At 35.2% G+C, this 18,287-nt stretch overlaps 3 protein-coding genes across 5 annotated transcripts; all 3 read right to left on the bottom strand.

Moving 5' to 3' along the window:
• Positions 1-86: 86 nt before the first annotated feature.
• LOC132056124 (NDR1/HIN1-like protein 6) lies at positions 87-1,166 on the bottom strand. Its single transcript, XM_059448197.1, has one exon. It carries the CDS (start codon positions 1,005-1,007, stop codon positions 231-233), a length of 777 nt encoding a protein of 258 aa, XP_059304180.1. The 5' UTR covers positions 1,008-1,166; the 3' UTR covers positions 87-230.
• Positions 1,167-1,729: 563 nt separating this feature from the next.
• Positions 1,730-5,744, bottom strand: LOC132056122 (uncharacterized). 3 transcript variants are annotated; one of them, XM_059448194.1, is made up of 7 exons: positions 5,538-5,744; positions 4,365-4,474; positions 3,324-3,662; positions 3,185-3,231; positions 2,705-2,767; positions 2,142-2,274; positions 1,730-2,061 (listed from the first exon to the last, which is right to left on the bottom strand). In XM_059448194.1, the coding sequence occupies exons 2-7, from the start codon at positions 4,468-4,470 to the stop codon at positions 2,033-2,035; spliced, it is 717 nt and encodes a 238-aa protein (XP_059304177.1). In that variant the 5' UTR covers positions 4,471-4,474; positions 5,538-5,744; the 3' UTR covers positions 1,730-2,032. The 3 variants fall into 3 exon arrangements, with proteins under 3 accessions (XP_059304177.1, XP_059304176.1, XP_059304175.1); XM_059448193.1 differs by having other exon boundaries at positions 4,365-4,487; positions 5,538-5,743; XM_059448192.1 differs by lacking the exon at positions 5,538-5,744 and having other exon boundaries at positions 4,365-4,756.
• A 909-nt stretch (positions 5,745-6,653) lies between these two features.
• LOC132056120 (phytochrome-associated serine/threonine-protein phosphatase 3) lies at positions 6,654-13,693 on the bottom strand. Its single transcript, XM_059448191.1, has 10 exons — positions 13,404-13,693; positions 11,554-11,700; positions 11,366-11,433; positions 10,798-10,855; positions 9,953-10,063; positions 9,819-9,869; positions 9,190-9,333; positions 9,019-9,114; positions 8,861-8,932; positions 6,654-7,256 (listed from the first exon to the last, which is right to left on the bottom strand). The coding sequence occupies exons 1-10, from the start codon at positions 13,482-13,484 to the stop codon at positions 7,173-7,175; spliced, it is 912 nt and encodes a 303-aa protein (XP_059304174.1). The 5' UTR covers positions 13,485-13,693; the 3' UTR covers positions 6,654-7,172.
• Between the last annotated feature and the right edge of the window lie 4,594 nt (positions 13,694-18,287).

The following is an 18,287-nucleotide window of genomic DNA, read 5'->3' as shown; positions in this document are numbered from 1 at the left end:
TGAAGGATTCTCTGCAATAAATCACTTCGTATTAAAGCTGCATAACCAAGTATTAACCAACAGCCAATGTTTGGCTTATGAACATGAATAATGAAGATGTATGTATGTAATAGAATTCTCCTAATATCTATGGATAACATCTTCACTGACAAGAATAGAGATCTCACAAACAAAATAACAGAACTAAAAATCTAAAGTAAAGAACAAATATGAATACAATGCAGAAGCTTTTAGAGCTTCAACCCATACTTACAAGTACTGGCCTTTATCCGGACCAAACTATTAGCAGAGAGGCTATCGACAATCAGCAAGCAATCTCCCATTATCCTCACCTTTCTCAACTTGAGCTTCCCAAGTTTAACACTAACCGGAACTTCAATCTTAAGATCTAATGGGATTCTTCCGGTTTGTGTTGCCTCTTGAATTGCAGACATCAATGTATTACCATACTGTGATTGCCCAGTTAAGGCCACGTCAAGTACTGTTTTATTCTGATGACCTTGATAGAACTTGGGAATGGACCCTTTACAGAGCTCTGTGTTTTTGTACCACACACTCAAATGACTTCCTTTCTGATAATAGATTCCAATCTTCTTGTTGGGGTTCACAGCAGTGATTCTGACATTAAATCTTGCATAGAGGCTCATGTCGAAATTGAGCCTCAAATCTGATATTCTGAGGTTGTCTACAGAGTATTGAGGGATCTTTGGTTTGAAAACAAGGTAAAGAATACCAGCAATTGCTGCAATAATGATGATAAGGAGTATGATGAGGCTAATTGTCCAGCAAATGCATTTGCAACAGCAACTTCTCTTCTTAGTGGGTGGTCTTGGATACATTACAGGAGCGGTACGTCTGAATGGCTGGTTAATTGTTGGCTGCTGAAGCCGCGTTGGATCGCCTTTTTCTGATTTAAACGAGCCTCGAGGCACTAAAGGACGTGTCGGTGGTGGTGGTCGCGGTGCTTCCATGTCTACAACAGGATGAATCCTTTGATTTTCAGTCATTGGTTGTATATTGATAATAACTCAGTACGTTATTGTTTTTGATCAACAACTTACGAACTTCTCTGCCTATAAAATACAAGAAAGAACCTCTCTCACGTATTGTGCTGTATATGCTATATATAAGTAAGAATGCCACTATTTGTTATATATTTGAAGTTTACTTAATTAAATATCCCAAAAGAAGATGGAGGTAGGAAAACTTTTGGCCTCTTTCACCTAATAACAAGAAAAATGTTGAGAGGAGAAGCAAAGTGGGTCAGCTATATTAAGAGCTTTGATTATTTTCTGTTCTCACTGCCTTGATGACTCATTGCAGTATAAGTCATCAACTATAACTAGTATAGCTTCACGCTTTTAGTTGACCTACAAGTAATCAGCCTAAACAGCCACGTAATTATGAAGGTGGTACAATTGTTACATATATTAATTAATTTATAGAAAAATGGTTCAGACGTACTGATTAGCTTTGAGATCCTTAACGTGAAAGTAGTTAATGTTTAGTAGAATTATTTGCATGATGAGGTTAATAGCGACTGGGAAGTTGACTTTGGTTTTTTTTGACCAAACAGTTTACGTTCCAACTAGTTAAACTCGTGTTCTTTCTTAAATCGTGCTCATTTCCAACTTGTACGATTCTATATCATTCATAATTCATCCTAAGAAAGACCGGTTTGCAAGAAAGATTAAAAAAAAAAAGTTAAATTATGCAGATAAACTAGGACTAACACTTAACACAATATTTAAGAACATGACCGTCTCTAAACATTAAAATTCTTGTTACTCTTACAAAACTATTTACAAAAAGCATCACTTTTCCAGCTTCATAACCTACAGAAAATAGTCAGAACCCTGCCAACCTCTAGCCTAACAAAGGAAAGGGGAAAGGAAATAGAGAAAAAGGGCTGGAACAAACCAAAAAGAGGATGGCAAAGGGCTCTCAAAATTAAGAGCACGGGTTAGCCTTGAATACTAATTTCAAACATTACAATCAGATGAACGGTATCTTTTACCCCTACGCTAACAGATTACTCGGAGCAGTTACCATCTCCAGATTCTGCAGAACAAAGTAACACACATTAGGTAAGTGAAACTGAGTCCTTAACAACCAAAGTCATCTCTCATATAGGCCCATACCATGTATAGCTTCCATGTTGTCTTCCTTGAAAACACCGAGAGGAGAGCCGTGGACAGATAGAAGCATTTCCCCAGGCTTAGGCAACCTTAAAGTTTTGGGAGTCATCCCAACAGACAGTCTGTTATTACTTGCCTGTAGCCAGAAATAATATTACTCTCGATATTGCCTTTAGCACAAATACTCGTGAAGACATCAACAAGAAACTTGTGCTGATGCAACTTTGGAAAAAAATTAGTTTCATTAAAAAATCGCTTCATTGAACCATCATACGCTTACATACAGTAATGCCACTAGTTCCACAACAATGTTCCTAAAGCATTAATCAACTGAACATTATGAAGTTTAGTTATATATAGGAAGAGAGTACCAAGAGGTGCAGTCATCCAGACAGAGATATAAACAAGGAAGGAGAAACAACGCTTCATACTTCAGGGTTTATGTGTTAATGAAATATTTGCCAATCCTACATCCCCCTAGTTAGATGTTTTTAAGGAACGAAATGAATAAAAATCAAACAAGTAATAGCAACAAACCACACAAACATTATATTGTAGCTACGTACACCAGGTGTCTGAAGAGTATCCGGCAGATCAAGCATTTGGGTGTCAGATGGCTCGTCCAAGACCTTCAGAAAAAGGAAAAAAATGGCAAAATAAGGAACAAAGAAGAATAAGCAAGTGTTGATATCATCGCGAGGGCACATTAATTGCTCAATCAAAATAAGCATGAAGAAAGGTCAACAACCACACACTTCTAGAGCTACGTGATGAGCCAGTGCAAAGACATAAATGAGTTTATACCCCGTCCCCACAAAAAGAGGTAAAAAACAAAACTGAAACACAAATAGATTAGTTGTAAAGAAGACTTTCAGAGCTACCAACTAAATGTTTCTTACTTCCAAATCTTAAATGCAAAAATTTAGCCATACAGCCAAAAAAGGATCATCATGCAGCCTAAATAACTTAAAATGTGGTATTGCAACATGAATTTCACCATAACATAAACTGCAGGAAATAGTAGATTTAAGTGCAATAGAACATACAAATCCCTTGATCTGGAGGTTTTCGACACCACAGAGGGTTGTTTTAACTGCCAAAATGTAAATAAATTAAGTCAGAAAAATAAAAATTTAGTATCTAGCATTTTCATATAAGGATGAGCAAAAAGAGATTTACAGATACCAGATTTATTTGAGAATTCAAAACCACCAAATGACGGCATGGCACTGGAGCAATCAGGGTACGCCATGGACAGGTTATGAAGAAGAGAAGCATGTAGATTCCGTCCGTCAAACTGCTCCATGCTTAAATTGACATCGTTGTCTTTCCACTGCACTTCATACTGACCATTTTTCTTATTGCTTACAATAGCCAGGTTTGGAAAATTTTCCTCAAAAAATTGCATGACCGGAACTTGCAGCTGTTCATTACTAAATTTAGATCGCAGCAATCGCAACATATTTCGTAGGTGTTCAATCTCCACATCACGAATAGCCCTGACAGCAGCACTTTGACCTTCAGCTGAAAAGAGATAGTGACAATAAGGTGAATGACGTATTCACGGAGATTCAATCATGATTGTAATGTGAAAATCAAAATTCATCAGGAACAACATGTTTAAGAACTTCATATTACATTCTTTTGGATATCATTTGATTGTCCGAGTAATTAGTTGGGGAAACCAAGAAGAAGTGTAAATTAAGTGCTGCTGAAGTTGAAATAAACTTGGAAGAGTGACACTATTAACTTTTTATCTACTTTCTTCTCACTTCAAAAATTCCTACTCAAACAGACGGTAGAATTTTTTTTCCTTCTACATTTAACTTTCCTTGTGAAATGCATCTTCGATCTCCATAGCCTTGTTTTACAATTCAAAGAGTATCATATAAATGGAAGGTATTAGACCTAGCAAATTGATATTTTTACCTCTCTTCAGGTTGCAGGATAAAGATAAAACCGAAAATAGGTCACACAGAGAACTTATATCGTACATCAACACCAAAAAATAGAAGAGAATGTATCTTTTGAAATATAGCTTCATGCATATGAAGTGCAACCAAGCAAAACAAAATTTCCGGCTTCAAGATTTCTGCACCCCGATCAATGTATGCAACTGTTGTCCTTGTGCTGTTTCCTCTTACTATATTTTGTTTTTCAATAAACAGCATACTTTTTCTTTCAAATGTTAAAACGAACTAACATTTTCACAATAAAAAAAGATACCTTCTTGCTTGAATATATCATCTTCCTTTTCCACTTTATGTTCTTCTTCATCTGCATCCTTTACAACTTCACTTGTTTTGCGAGGTCTTCCTCTCCGTCTTGGCATGGAGCTATATAAGTTCTCTGAAAACATTTTTCTCACAACTTGTACTAGATATCGTGCATATACTATGTTGTATGTGTAATTTTTATAATTAGAAAAACATATTTAACCAAGGCAGACTGCAAAGAGAATGATGTAACTAACCCTATTCTTGAGTTATTAGCTAGTAACTCATCTTGCTTTGTCTTGGTAGTAGATTAAAAATATAACGTACTTCCACCAGTTTCCTTGGCACAATGTCACTCCTGAGGATTATTTGTTTCATACTTATTAAGTGGGTGGAATTGCTATGGAGGCATAAGAGGAGATTATACATCTCTCTTTATAAAGTACTTCCAACAGTTCTATATTTCTCTTTTATTAATGGGATAGGAGATGAATATTCACCCTTAACCGTAAAAAAAGAAGATGATGCATTTACGCTATTTGTAGCAATAAAAATAAATAGAAAACATAAAGATAAATCTCATCGTTAATCCATTCAAAGCTACGCATTTTTCATTCATTGAAGAAACATCTCACATTTGTACTCGGTACAGTCCCTTCTCTGAGATTCATACTCTATAGTTGAAATAATATTAAATTATTTAGAGATACATGCTGTCTAAGTGGATAGTCTAATACTACAATTCTTTGCCAAAAGCTTACATGAAGAATCTGGAAAAAATGAGTTGAAGTTAATTGAGCTACAACTCCGCAGTAGGATAAATATTCATCTTTTACAGCACTTTGCTCACAATTCGAGAAAGTTTTCAGAAATTGACGAATAATACACAAAGGCAAAAGAATAGAGCCAATAAAGCAAGTAAGAGGGCGTATTAACATGTAAATATTACCAAGACACATAACATTCATTAGCCAATATAAAAATCAGGTAAGAAAGGAATTAGGGTTCTACTTTCATGAGAGGCAGAAACGTATTACAATTTTAAGACAGTGGCACACTGTGCACAATATGATGTGAGATGAAGGCGAAATCAGTAATTAATGAGTTAAGATTTTTTGACATACACATATAATAATTCGAGGCACGGGCAGTGCACTTGTATAAAAGAGTTCAGAGAACTTACATCTCAATTTTTTCCTGAACAGAGAGAGCGACGAGTTCAAACCGGACGGAAAATGGTGTCAACTGTCAAAACTTGGCGGAAGAATATTCCGGCGTAATTTCAAAATTGGGCTCGCACTCAGGTTAGTTTTTCAAATTAGATTCGGAAATTTTAAGGACCCGTTTGGTACAATTATTCACTTCATTTGAAATTTTTGAAGATAGAGTTGTATTTGGTTATAAAAGAGATAAATATATCTGATCTTAGTAGGTATTTTAGAAGAAGAAAAAACTCAACCAAACAAACTATATGCTTGCTCTGTTTCAATTTATGTGAACCTATTTTTTTTTTTAATTCGTGCCAAAATGAATAACCTTTTTTTTAATTTGAAAATAAATTAACTTTATGAAATGATTTATAGCCACACAAATATTCAAGACTTATTTTGAAAGACAAGTTTTAAAAATCATCACTATTTCTTAAATATCGTGTCTAATCAAATGAGTTCACATAAATTGAAACGGAGAGAGTATAAAAAATTTATGACCATAACAACATACTTTTATAGAGATCTTTAACTACTTTGTACACTTCTAGGCATAAAAATTGTATGCACATCATGTCGCTCGCTTGAATTTTTTATTCTTTATATCGAAGTTGCTTGGGAATGATTTATTTATTGTTTTAACTATTAATGTTAGGTAAATTTAAAAACATAAATTATCATATCTGTGAACTTTTTCACACACACACACACACACATATATATATATATATATATATATATATATATATATATGCTCCAATAGATTATAAGTTAATCAATTTGTTGGATTCTAACTCATATACAACACAAGAAAATTTATGTCTGTAAATCTTAATAGATTGAATGAATTAAATTTTATTTCATGTGGGGGGAAAAACAGAACAAAGAACTGAGTTAAATGATTTGCACATTTAAAAAAAGGAGAAATTGAGTTTAGTTTTGATTTGGTTTGATCGACTCTGTTCAATCCAGATTAGGACAAGTTGAACAGACCTTTGGCCACGGAACAAAATTACCACCAACTCACTACGGCACATTTCCCTAAAAACAAAAATGATAAGCAGCTAACTGAAGAAAAAGAAAGAAACATAGGCAGCTAACTGTCTCTTACACACCAATTAATCATATCTCAATGTCACTGAAAAATACAGGCAATTGAAACACATCCTCAGTAGCTTCAACTTCCCTTATTTCTAAGTTATACGAAACAACACACTGATTAGCCATAATTTTCCCAACTTTTATCCGATTTTGAGTTGTAAATGAACAATAATCTTCAAGTTAAAGCCAAAATAAATGTACATCTAGCAAAAATGCAAGCAAGTGATCTAAAGACTGTAATCTGGTCAAGGTACAATATCACCAATATGACACATGTAAAATTAATTACGGAACAGATGGGGAGCGACATTCGAGGCCATTGTAAATACATAGCACAAACTATTCGGAGCCAGTAGGGTCCCCCAGACAAGCTAGGGCATGTACCACCATCTTGATGAACGGCGTATGCAGTCCCCTCCGGACAGACAGTCTCCCTTACATGTTCGATTAATAAGGGGTGGCAGGATGAAATGCAGAAATAATATCAGAAGAAAAAGCGAGCATTCCACTCATAAGAAATAGGGCACTCCTGTCCTGGGCCCTCTCATCTGATTGTTTTCTTCAGTTTCAGAGAAGAACTTTACCTCTCTCTCCTGATAAAACCATACAAAAATTAGAAAAGAAAGTAGCAACGAAATAAAGAGAGCTAACACGCCACAACTATAAATGCCAAGTAAAGCGGGATTAGAGAGAGAGAGAGAGCAGTAACAATACATTCCAAAATGTTGGAGCCTATAGGACAAGTCGACACAGCAATTGCTTAATATGCTTCATTTTCCTTCATCTTAAAAGTTTCATTTCCATCGTTAACACAAACAAAATGCTTCAGGCATCAAACTCTTGTATGTGTACAAGTCCTAGGATGAATTACGCTTTCTATGGGATTAGCAGCATTGAATTAAGAATTTCCACCTTGCTTTGGGGCTTAAATGGGTTCACTACCCCTTTGCCAAATCAACTTCACTGAAAGAGTTAGCCCAAGCAATTCCTCTACCTCCTCCCCTAATGTTACCTTAGATTTTAGACCACTACTGGATTTCTTGCTTAAAAAGAGAGAGAGAGAGAGACACCAACTCTAACGAAGAAGTAAAAGAGGTTTTTTTTTTTTTTTTTTTTTTAAGTAAAAGAGTTGGAAATTACAACATCTTTTATGCAAGGCTGCTTGCCATGATTGGTTGGGACTCTCTTTGTTTAAGAATAATCAAGTTTTCCCAAAAAATCTACTAAATGAGATATATGCCCAAGATAACTCTGATCTTTCCTTTCTATGAAGCCAAATGTGAACTTATGCCTACTGATTTATCTTTTTTTTTTTTTTTTTTTTTTTTTTGGTTGAGAAAAGAGCTTATACGTATATTGATCTTATTCCAAAAGAGTTGATGGGAGCCAACATATTCATAGCAGTAGATGAAGAGGAAGAAATCCTTGCGCTCTTCCGGCTAAGATGCTGACATTTCTGTGGCAAGACTACTAATGATAGGGAAGCCTCAACCTTTCCCTGCTCTACCTTTGAACACACATGGAGATTGAATAAAATCACTTTATGCACTGAGGCAAGATCTCTATATGTTACCTACGAGATCAAGTCCCTTAGGAGATTATAAAGGCATAATTCTCAAAGAAATTGACACAAAAAAGGTAGAAGCGAGAATTAGGAAAGGAATGAACCATCAACGCAAATAGAAGACAAGAAGTGGAAAGAGGATCAACTCATGGCTTAGCTTTTCCTTTGGTACATTCTTTAGCAAGTTTTTAAATCCAACATTCCCATTTCACCCTTAAGGACACTTTCTCGTAGGAATGACATGGCATGTTTGTGGCCGATTCAAAGGATACTTTTGGTATGTCATGCACACCTTTGGTATAAGACCATGAGATTCAAAAGTCTTCTTCATATTCTTAAACTTGTGACTAATCAAACTAAGACACAGTAATAGGTTTTTCCTAATATCAGGATGAGGCATTGTGTCCTAGACACAAAAGTCCTCCTGTGCTTGGAGGACTTACTGTACACATAAGAACACACGTCCACATGAATAGGTCAAATCGTATGAGATAAATTAGAAGGACACAACTGTCATAGCAAAACGATAAGCAGAGCATTAAGCAACAAAAAGGGCATCGCTAAGGAATCCTGAAATTCAAACGGGCTAACTAGTAGAAGGTAAATGATACGTGAAAATGATAGCAATACTACCATATTCTCATTGAAGCTCAATATTGAAGCAACATTTCCACATCGGTAACAGTAGTTGGGAGCAGACCACACCTGCATGGTATAAAAGGCAATGGTGACACAGTTTCATTATATGATACAAATCAGATGACCGACGCAATAAAGAATAGGTTACTCACTGTCACCAGTCCTTTATCCTGAAACATGTACTTCAAACCTTCCTGGACAAGCTGGTGAGCCCGGCAAACTAGATCTAGTTTATTAATGTGATTAAACTGCAAACCATGCGCAAAATTATTATTTGAAACAATAATCACAATTATATAATTGACATCTTAAGCTTACCATACCTCAGAGGTAACCCTGGATCCAAAAAGCCAACCTGCTCCTCGAGGACTTACTGCCCACGTTTCAATATCTTCTGGGTCACTCCACATAAGGTCGCAGAAAGGCCCTTCATGGGGAATTTCACAATTACGTTCAATGACTCTGATCTGCCAGATCATTAACAAAGAAAGAACAAACATTAGTTCTAGATTTGCCCACATTTTGAATATAGAAGAAATAAAATGATAATTGAGAAAAAAATAAAGTTAGAATTTTTTTTAATTAAAAGCATGGATATCAGCACAATCAATTCCAATGAAATGATGAATCCTCAAGTACGAAGTACCAGAGGATAAGGAGCTCATAGAATCTCAGATACAATGTTGTGAGATATTAAATCACATAACAAAAGCAACTTGCAAGACTCCACCAATTTGCAACATATAAATACACGACTACATTGGAGCTGGTTTGTAGTAAAAAAGGGTTGATTTCTTTCTAATTTTTTTATCAAGCTTTAATGACATTACTCAGGGTTGATTTCTTTCTAGTACAGTGAAGATACATCGAATTCATGCACTTGAATAATTTAAAGCTTGTTACAACAAGGCAGAAGCAGAACCACAAAAACATCTAAGTCCAAGCAACAGACCTGATCAATAGTTCTAACATCAGGAGAAAGTCCACCATGGACACATAATACCTGTAAGGGAAGAAACACAAACATTAATATGATTGAGAAAATATGCCAAGTGATTAATTTTTATCTCGAGTGCTAGAACATACTGTTCCGTCTATTATTGCCGAGAGAGTAAGATAGTCAAAAACATCAGTGCAGTACCGCCAAGCATTCGCATTTCCATACTTCCGTTGGCATTCATCATAGAATCCATAGACCTATTATAACACGTAAAATGTAAAGCTAATCAGAAAATAGAACATCTAGGAAATGCTTCTTTCACGTAGCAAGCATGTACCTTCACTACGAGGGAAATACGTCCCCCCGAAGTTGAATTGGGAAGAACAAAACCATAGGCAGCAGTATTAAGTGGGGGTAACACCACAACAGCAATGATAAAGAAACCTTGAACTAGAATTCAAATAATAAAAAAATTACACTCTTTAAGTGCTATATGTGCAAACTTGATAATCCACTTGTATGTCCCCTTAATCACAAAGATAACCAGAAATGTGAATTGAGAAATCTTTTTTGAAGCACAGACCGAAACACCAGTTGCTCTTTGCACCTACCCATCCTCAAGGACCTTAGTGTCACTTGAAAGGTGGGATCCAAAATAGCACAAGAACTGGCTAATAATGTGGGGACAAGTAATCATTAGAAGAACACAACTACGAAAAATTTAGAAACACATTGTCCAGGCACCATTTATATGAGGAAGAAAAACCCTCACGAAGCACGATTACAGCCCAGGATCTCTCAAATGGTTAAAGAAGCGCCACAATGACAGGAAAATCAATTTCTTCCTCAAGAAAAAAAAATTGAGAGAGAGAGAGAGGGGCAAAGGGGGCAAGTATGAGGTAAAAAATCTTGACCATATCTATGTGACCCAGCATCTATCACCTAAACTTCACATGTAGGCATCATAAATTTAAGGGACAGTATCCATTACCTGTGTTAGTTGCCTGCTCTCGTGATTTCCACGTAACAGAGTAATGTTGGCTGGGTATCTGATAACACGTAAAGACCAGGAAAGATAGATAATTAACAATGATTGTTATTTCACCTTTTTAACAAAGAAAGCTCCAGAGATTAAGCAACACGAGCATTTGGTTAACTGAAGCAGCAGATATAATATGAATCTGAATCAACCTTGAACATGAGGTAACAACTTCATACAAAGTAGATAGATAAAGAAGGGGAACTATCAGAACATTTGGGCAAAAACATGAATATAGTAAACTAGTTTCTTCAGAGTTTTCTTGGACTTGACAAATGGTATTCAGTCTTTTTATTTTTTGTAAGTGAAAGAAAAGACATGAATGTTACAAGGTTCACAGGCATAGCATTATTTTCGAGCTAAAGCTTCAAACTGACAGTAATAGAGCCATGCCTTTTCTAATTTAGCTTTTCTAACAAATACCAGTCAACAAAAAAGCCTATTGACTGGTGCAGAAAAGAAAGATGAACCAACTATGAACAAGTAATATCAAATTGCATTCGAATGTTTCATTCCATACCTTGCTTTAAGGAGCAACAAAATTGTAAAAACTTCTAGACTATTGTATCCACGGTCAACAAAATCTCCCTGGTCAAAACCAAAAAAAAAAAAAAAAAAAAATCTTACAATATGATGACTTAACCATAGTAGTGGCTGGAAGGTCGTGAATAACCCATCCATAAAAATCCATATCTAGTGTAGGTTTACCATGAAAATGTAATTCGTGTCAGGTACATGACCTCCAGTCTGGAAGAGTTTCATTAGGTCATGAAACTGGCCATGGATGTCTCCACAAACAGTAACTGGACTATTAACGGGCTGCACATTTGACTCCTCTATCAGGATTTCCTTAACCTGGATAAGAGTACCATATTAACATGTTTTAGTCCCAAACAAAGGGTCATAGCGAGTTCTCAAGGACAATAACATCTGATGCTCGAGATAAAAACATCTGCCTGGTTTTGACTTATCAATGCTATAAAATATCATCAGTACAACTATTAGGCAGGTAGAAGGTACCAAACTGATATAACCTCAAGTTAATAGTCACAAATGCAATCAGAATATTTTCCTGTGAACAATGCACATATAAGCAGAAATATTAGAAATCCTCTTTCTGCAATGAACCATACATCAGAATATATCCTTCCAATTTTTTTTCACTCTAGCAGCACAAAATAGCCAAAAAAAAAAAAAAAAAAAAAAAAAAGGCTAGACATTACAATTCAGAAGCCTTATCAGGATTTGTGTTGATGACTGAGAAATCCGTCAGGGGCCAACCCTAGCCTTCGAAAATCAGGGATAATGGGCTCACCCCTCTACCCTTCTCCACTTAAATACCAGGCTTAGTTCGCATGGCATAGAGCTTGAACTTGTGACCTGAGTTCAAGCCCCTCAACCTTTTCCACTTGAACTAAGCCCTGGGGGAGAAGCCTTATCAGAAATATGCAAGAGATGAAACTAAACAACCTATAAATCAAATATCACATGATGTTAACGAAGAAGCCAACTTTCTTTGCAAATAGAGAACTGAATCAAATAGATGAGCAAAAATAAAACTAGCAGTGTGACCTATTTTATACGACCAATCACCTGCAACCAACCACCAACACAAGCAAAAAGCTTCCATGTAATCCAATACCTCCAGCTACAACAACTTTTTTCTTAACCCTTAAGCCCTTGTTAAAGCTAAATTTTCTTTTCCACAGCAGAGATATAAATCAAAATCGTGAAACTGAATGTGGTAAACATATATTGCCTTTTAAATTTAATTGCCGCATTAAATTCTTTAGGTTTTGGGATTAACATGGAATTGTACAAAAGCGAAGGTACTTATCAATAGAAGTTACTACTTGAAAGAGGGAAACAACCCCATGTTCCTGCACAAAAGCGTGGAGTCAATAAGCTAGACACAATTCAGTTGCAGAAGAAGGGGAAAATGGTAGAAGTGGCCCCAGAGAAATACTGAAGATGATAACCCTGGCTATCCAAAACTAGATCCACTCTGACTTCCCCCCAACTGTCTTAGGGACGATTGTTAGCTTATATCATCATCATCATGAGGCCACAAAATTTAGCCACTATCATTGACCACCCATATTTATCTCGGCTATGCAAGAAAAGGAGAAATACTTAGCCACTCTACAGTTTAAACCAAGAAACCTAACCAACTGTGAGCTAAAAACAAAGCATTGTTCTTTAGAAATTAACGGAGCCCGTCTTGTCAAAGTGCAACCAACTAATTATACCCAAACAATTGTAGACATTGCAAGTAATACTATCAGTTAACAATTAAAAAAAAAAACTTGGATATGATACATGCAACAAATGAGGATTCCTTAAAATGGGAATGTAAACTATCTCTAGAACCCAGCGGAGGGAACTTGGATACGAGCAAAAAGCACCCACATTAAAATATATCAATTCGTAATCAATCAAATAAACATACGGCCCTATCAAAGTTAGGGTTTTAATTCAACTAAACCCAATATTATTTTCAGGCAAACAAACAAACCCTAGACAATCAAAGGAGTTTAGAGTAAGAAAAAAAACATTACATATTCACAAAGGAGCTGAAGCTGATCCTCAGCCAAGTGTTGCCCCTCTTTCACCTTCGTTATCCACTGATCCAAATCCATTGCCCCCCGTTTTTTTTATAAATCTAATAATGCACTCCCAATTAACTATACTAATTCTTAGTTTCTGAGTACAATAATTTAGTCTTTACAGTGAGTTGAATCTCTCTCTATCAGAATCCGCCGGAAAATATAATGAAGAGAGAGAGAGTGATGGGTATTGGAATCTGCCTTCAGATTCACTGGATTTTGAAACCCTGCCAATACTCCAGATTTTACTAACGCCAATTAACCATAAAGACTCTTTTGCCCTTTCACTCCTAACCCCAATTTGGAAATTCTCACGGAAAGAAAGAACGAAAATACAAAAACAATGCAAGTGCTTACGACATTCTAACTCCCTCCCATATTAGTTGATGAAGTTACTTAAAATATTTGTACCAAACTACTTCCTGCGGTTCAAAATAATTGTTTGAACATACCCTTTACGAAAATGGTAACTTCTAAGGAAAACAGGCATCAGACTAAACTATACTTAGTTTATAAAGACTCTTGATTATTTATTGTCTTGAGTAAATAAGGATAAATTTGAAAAAATAAAGTTAATTCATTCTTGATTATGTAAGTGGACATTTATTTTGAATCAAAATAAAAAGGCTAAGCGGACACTAATTTTGAATTGGAAGAAGTATTTGTTATTTTACAAAATTTGGATTTCGTTAATTAATTTTATCTTATTTTACCCGTAATTTTATTTATTCTTAGAAGTAACAAATATTAAGGATAATATACATTGGATTTGCTACAACCGCCCGGCGAAGTGAAAAAATCTAAATTTAAGGAATTTATTATACATTTGAAGTCCTAAGATTAAGTTAAGATTATTATCACAATTTTATTCAATGTGGGGGTTGATTTTGAGAAAATAAGATCTCTTGCCCTCTTATAATTTGAATAGAAGAAAATGAATTTTTTTAGATCTCTTATGTGTAAAAAATGAATATCTCTTATAAAAAGGGTCATAAAACTAAAAAAGAAAAGAAAATTGTAAATGACCAAAAAAGACATTTCACCCTTTAATTTAAATTGGCAAACGCTATTTCGGTAAGCCTTCGTGCTTCTTGATATACTCGACTAATTTTTGGTACATGTATTGTACGTAAATCTTCAGTCAACATAATGCTTAAATATAAAAAATTAGATATCAATTGAACGTGGAAAAATCAATCTAATTAAGTTAGTCCGATGTTCTATTCCTTTGGTTGCTCTGCCTCGTAACTTTGTTCTCTATATTGATAGCTCTCTTACAAAATGCAACACATATTCCTGGGGCCTCCAATAAATAACGCCTAAATATCTTTGAGGAATTAGGCAATAGCCTTTGGAAGTAAATGTGTAATAGTTTCACTCGAAAAGACTTTGCATGTGTTGTTATGTTAACGTGTTCCCTCATTTTTAAACTAACAGATCTTGACTATGTTAGAATAAGTTAATACTCCATTTTCTTTTTAGAACCTAGCAATATTAATATATGAATTACTGATAGTATATTACAGTAATTCTCTCAACGACGAAGCGGTTTACCTCAATTAGGTAAAATTTTCACTGTGAATGATGCTTAAAACGTTTCTATGTTGTAATGTAGATTTTATAATATACAGTTTGAGTAAAAACCCTATGTCATGTAACATTGGAGTATTATTTTCCACCACCCAATTAAAACAGAGAAAGTTTTCTTTCTTTTCGTACAAGTTACTAGTATCCCTTTTTTAGGAACCTAGTTTTCGTACTCAAGGAGGACCCGAAACTTTTTTAACCTAAAAAATAACTTTTGAAATCAAATAAAAAAAAAAAAAACCAAACTAGGCTTCACGCACAGATTGACCAAACTGTAACTTTTTGAGTTTAGTCCTTTCACGCACAGAATCTGTGCTTGAAAGAGGGTACTTTTTTATTTTTCCTTTTTTTTAAGCTATCAAAATCACGTTTTTTTCATACTTTAGGCAAAGATCAGTCATGTTTCAAAACCCCGAAATATCAATATTTTATATAGAACTCAATATATTTTTTTGCGTACAATAACGCTTGTACTCATTACATCAAGTATACCTAAACGTTTGGATCGTCATTTTAGGGGTTGTAAAGTGCCCCAAAGTAAGTTTTGTTTGCTTGGAAACTTGTCATCTTTAGATCTAACTATTATATTTTATAGGATTTTGATTTAAGTGTTTTGAAATAAAAATATTATATTAAAAAATAATTCATCCAATACGAGATATTCAATCAAGGTATAATATATCTCATTCAATGCTCCCACCAAGGTTTGATCCCATGTTGTTGGCATAAAAAAGAAGTAAGTAAAAAAGAGAGGCTAAACCACCAAGCCAAATTGGTGAAAGCATCAAAGTAGACACTTTTTATTTTTTATAATGTTCACTAATGCTATCTAACTCGTTTTCATAAATTGAATTTTGAACCTCGAAATCGACATTCAAAACATCATTACCACGGGATTAGCATCTCGAAATAGATTTATTATCATTAGATTTTTACTAAAGAATGAAATTTTTGCACAAATTTGGGGCAAAATTCAAATTGAATGGGATAACGGGCTTTTTTGGAAAATCGGCTCAGCCAAACCTCCTTGCGGCTGTTTGTCCGCGTAGATCTCGAAAAAATACCCCAGGTCAAAAAAAAATCGCGTAAATCGGACATCCGAGCGCAAAGTTATGACCATTTAAAGTTTCGATAATTTACAACTAGTTTTCTACCTAAGCCCCTGTCCTTATTTTTTATTTACGTGAGTGAAGAGGCATATGTATACTTGATGTAATGAGCCATTATTATTGTACGCTAAAAAAAATATTAAGTTCTGTATAAAATATTTATATTCCGACGTTTTAAAACGTGACTAATCTTTGGTCAAAATACGAAAAGAAAACTTAAAGATAACAAGTTTCCAGACTTACTTCGAGATACTTTACAACCCCTAAAACGACGATCCAAACATATATGTATACTTGATGTAATGAGCCGACATTATTTTACGCTAAAAAAAATATGATGTTTTATATAAAATATTTATATTCCGGTATTTTGAAACGTGACTAATCTTCTGTCAAAGTACGGAAAAAAACTTAATTTTGAGTTTGATTTCCAAAAAACAAAGATGACAAGTTTCCAAGCAAACAAAACTTACTTCGGGGCACCCTACAACCCCTAAAACGACGATCCAAATGTTTAGGTATACTTGATGTAATAGCCGAGCGTTATTGTACGCAAAAAAATATATTAAGTTCTATATAAAATATTGATATTTCGGGGTTTTGAAACACGACTAATCTTTACCCAAAGTATGAAAAAAATGTGATTTTGATAGCTTAAAAAAAGGGAGAAAAAAAAAAAGTACCCCCTTTCACGCACAGATTCTGTGCGTGAAAGGACCAAACTCAAAAAGTTACAGTTTGGTCCTTTCACGCACAGAATCTGTGTGTGAAGCCTAGTTTGGTTCTTTTTTTTTTTTTTTTTTTTTAAAGGGTTAGTTTGGTTCCAAAAATTATTTTTTGGGTTAAAAAAGTTCCGGGCTCTACTCAAGGTTCTGTGCGTGAAAGGACCAAACTCAAAAAGCCTAGTTTTTTTTTTTTTTTTTTTTTTTTTTTTTTTTAAAGAATTAGTTTGGTTTCAAAAATTATTTTTTGGGTTAAAAAAGTTCCGGGCTCTGCTCAAGGAATATGCATGGAGTATGAAATCAGGCATATATTCCTTTGCCTAAACAGTAAACACAAACTTTGCTGGACTTGGGATTTTTGAACTATAATATATAAACAACCCCCAAGTATTTTGAATCTCTGTCTCTCATTAATTCAGGCATGGCGATTCTTCATTGGTGGTACGCGCGTCTCTCCATCCTATGAAAAAAATCTTGGGCAATTGCAAATCTTTGTCAATCTTGTCGTCTGCCTTAGCTGCTGCTAATCATTGCCAATGTTGTGTTCGACTTATTCTAGTACTAGTCGAAGAGCCATGCAGCAGCTTCCGTGGTTGATGCTACCGCCTGAGAGCACTGTCTACAAATTCTATAGACTGGCTGATAGGGATGTGATGAACATGGTAGCAGATAGGGACCCACCTGATGCTGATTCCTATTGTTTGGGATCAGCTTTTCGGGGATGGGTTGCTTTTATACGACTAAAAGATGGTCATGTGTTTCTATTTAACCCACTCTCTGGCAAAATGATCAACCTTCCATCCATTGCAACCCTTTCCCAAGCTGTTAAAAGGTGTCGTTCGGAACAGCCTATGTGGTTTGGTCGTAAGCTTTATTGACTACTTCTCCTGTCCCAATTACCCCACAACATTTTTGTAAAAGCATCATCAAAAAGGTTGTTCTCTCGTCATCTCCTATTGATGATGACTGCATAGCGGTGATCATTTATGGCCACGCTGCTCTACTAGCCTACAGCAGAATAGGAGACAATTGCTGGGTTGCCCTCGCCCCTCGATTCGCCTTTTCGTCATTGCACTCAAACTGTTTTCGACAGTGGAAAGAAACTTTTTTTCACTCTCAGCTCGTATAAAGATGAGCTTGAAGCTTGGGATCTCCATAATGAACCAATTAAGAGATTTCACATTAAGGATCAGAATGAACATTTGGGCAGTTGTTATTGGCCTATTTATGGTGTGGATGAGGATGAGTTAGAGATCAAGAAATCCTGGAACTGTTTCAGGGAGGATTAATTGGTGTACGACCACCAAAGCCAGGAGCTTTTAATTGTTTCACGCTACACTTTAGATGGCCTTGACGGAGAAGGGAAATATATTGACAATCAGGATGTCCATACTCCCTACAAGACTCTTTAACTTTTG

This window comes from Lycium ferocissimum, chromosome 5, assembly GCF_029784015.1.
Source record: "Lycium ferocissimum isolate CSIRO_LF1 chromosome 5, AGI_CSIRO_Lferr_CH_V1, whole genome shotgun sequence".
In the NCBI taxonomy this organism is placed as follows: Eukaryota; Viridiplantae; Streptophyta; class Magnoliopsida; order Solanales; family Solanaceae; genus Lycium; species Lycium ferocissimum.
Note: the sequence above shows the minus strand (reverse complement) of the source record. Positions and strands in the feature narration are given on the sequence as shown.

Excerpts from the sequence above, each read along its gene's own strand:
- LOC132056124 (XM_059448197.1), bottom strand. The coding sequence starts at position 1,007 with ATGACTGAAAATCAAAGGATTCATCCTGTTGTAGACATGGAAGCACCG.
- LOC132056122 (XM_059448192.1), bottom strand. The coding sequence starts at position 4,497 with ATGTTTTCAGAGAACTTATATAGCTCCATGCCAAGACGGAGAGGAAGA. Across the intron at positions 3,232-3,323 it reads TGAATTCTCAAATAAATCTG|TTAAAACAACCCTCTGTGGT; the intron begins GTATCTGTAAAT and ends ACATTTTGGCAG. Across the intron at positions 2,062-2,141 it reads CAACATGGAAGCTATACATG|AATCTGGAGATGGTAACTGC; the intron begins GTATGGGCCTAT and ends TTTGTTCTGCAG.
- LOC132056120 (XM_059448191.1), bottom strand. The coding sequence starts at position 13,484 with ATGGATTTGGATCAGTGGATAACGAAGGTGAAAGAGGGGCAACACTTG. Across the intron at positions 9,334-9,818 it reads ATGTTAGAACTATTGATCAG|ATCAGAGTCATTGAACGTAA; the intron begins GTCTGTTGCTTG and ends ATGATCTGGCAG. Across the intron at positions 9,115-9,189 it reads GATCCAGGGTTACCTCTGAG|TTTAATCACATTAATAAACT; the intron begins GTATGGTAAGCT and ends CATGGTTTGCAG.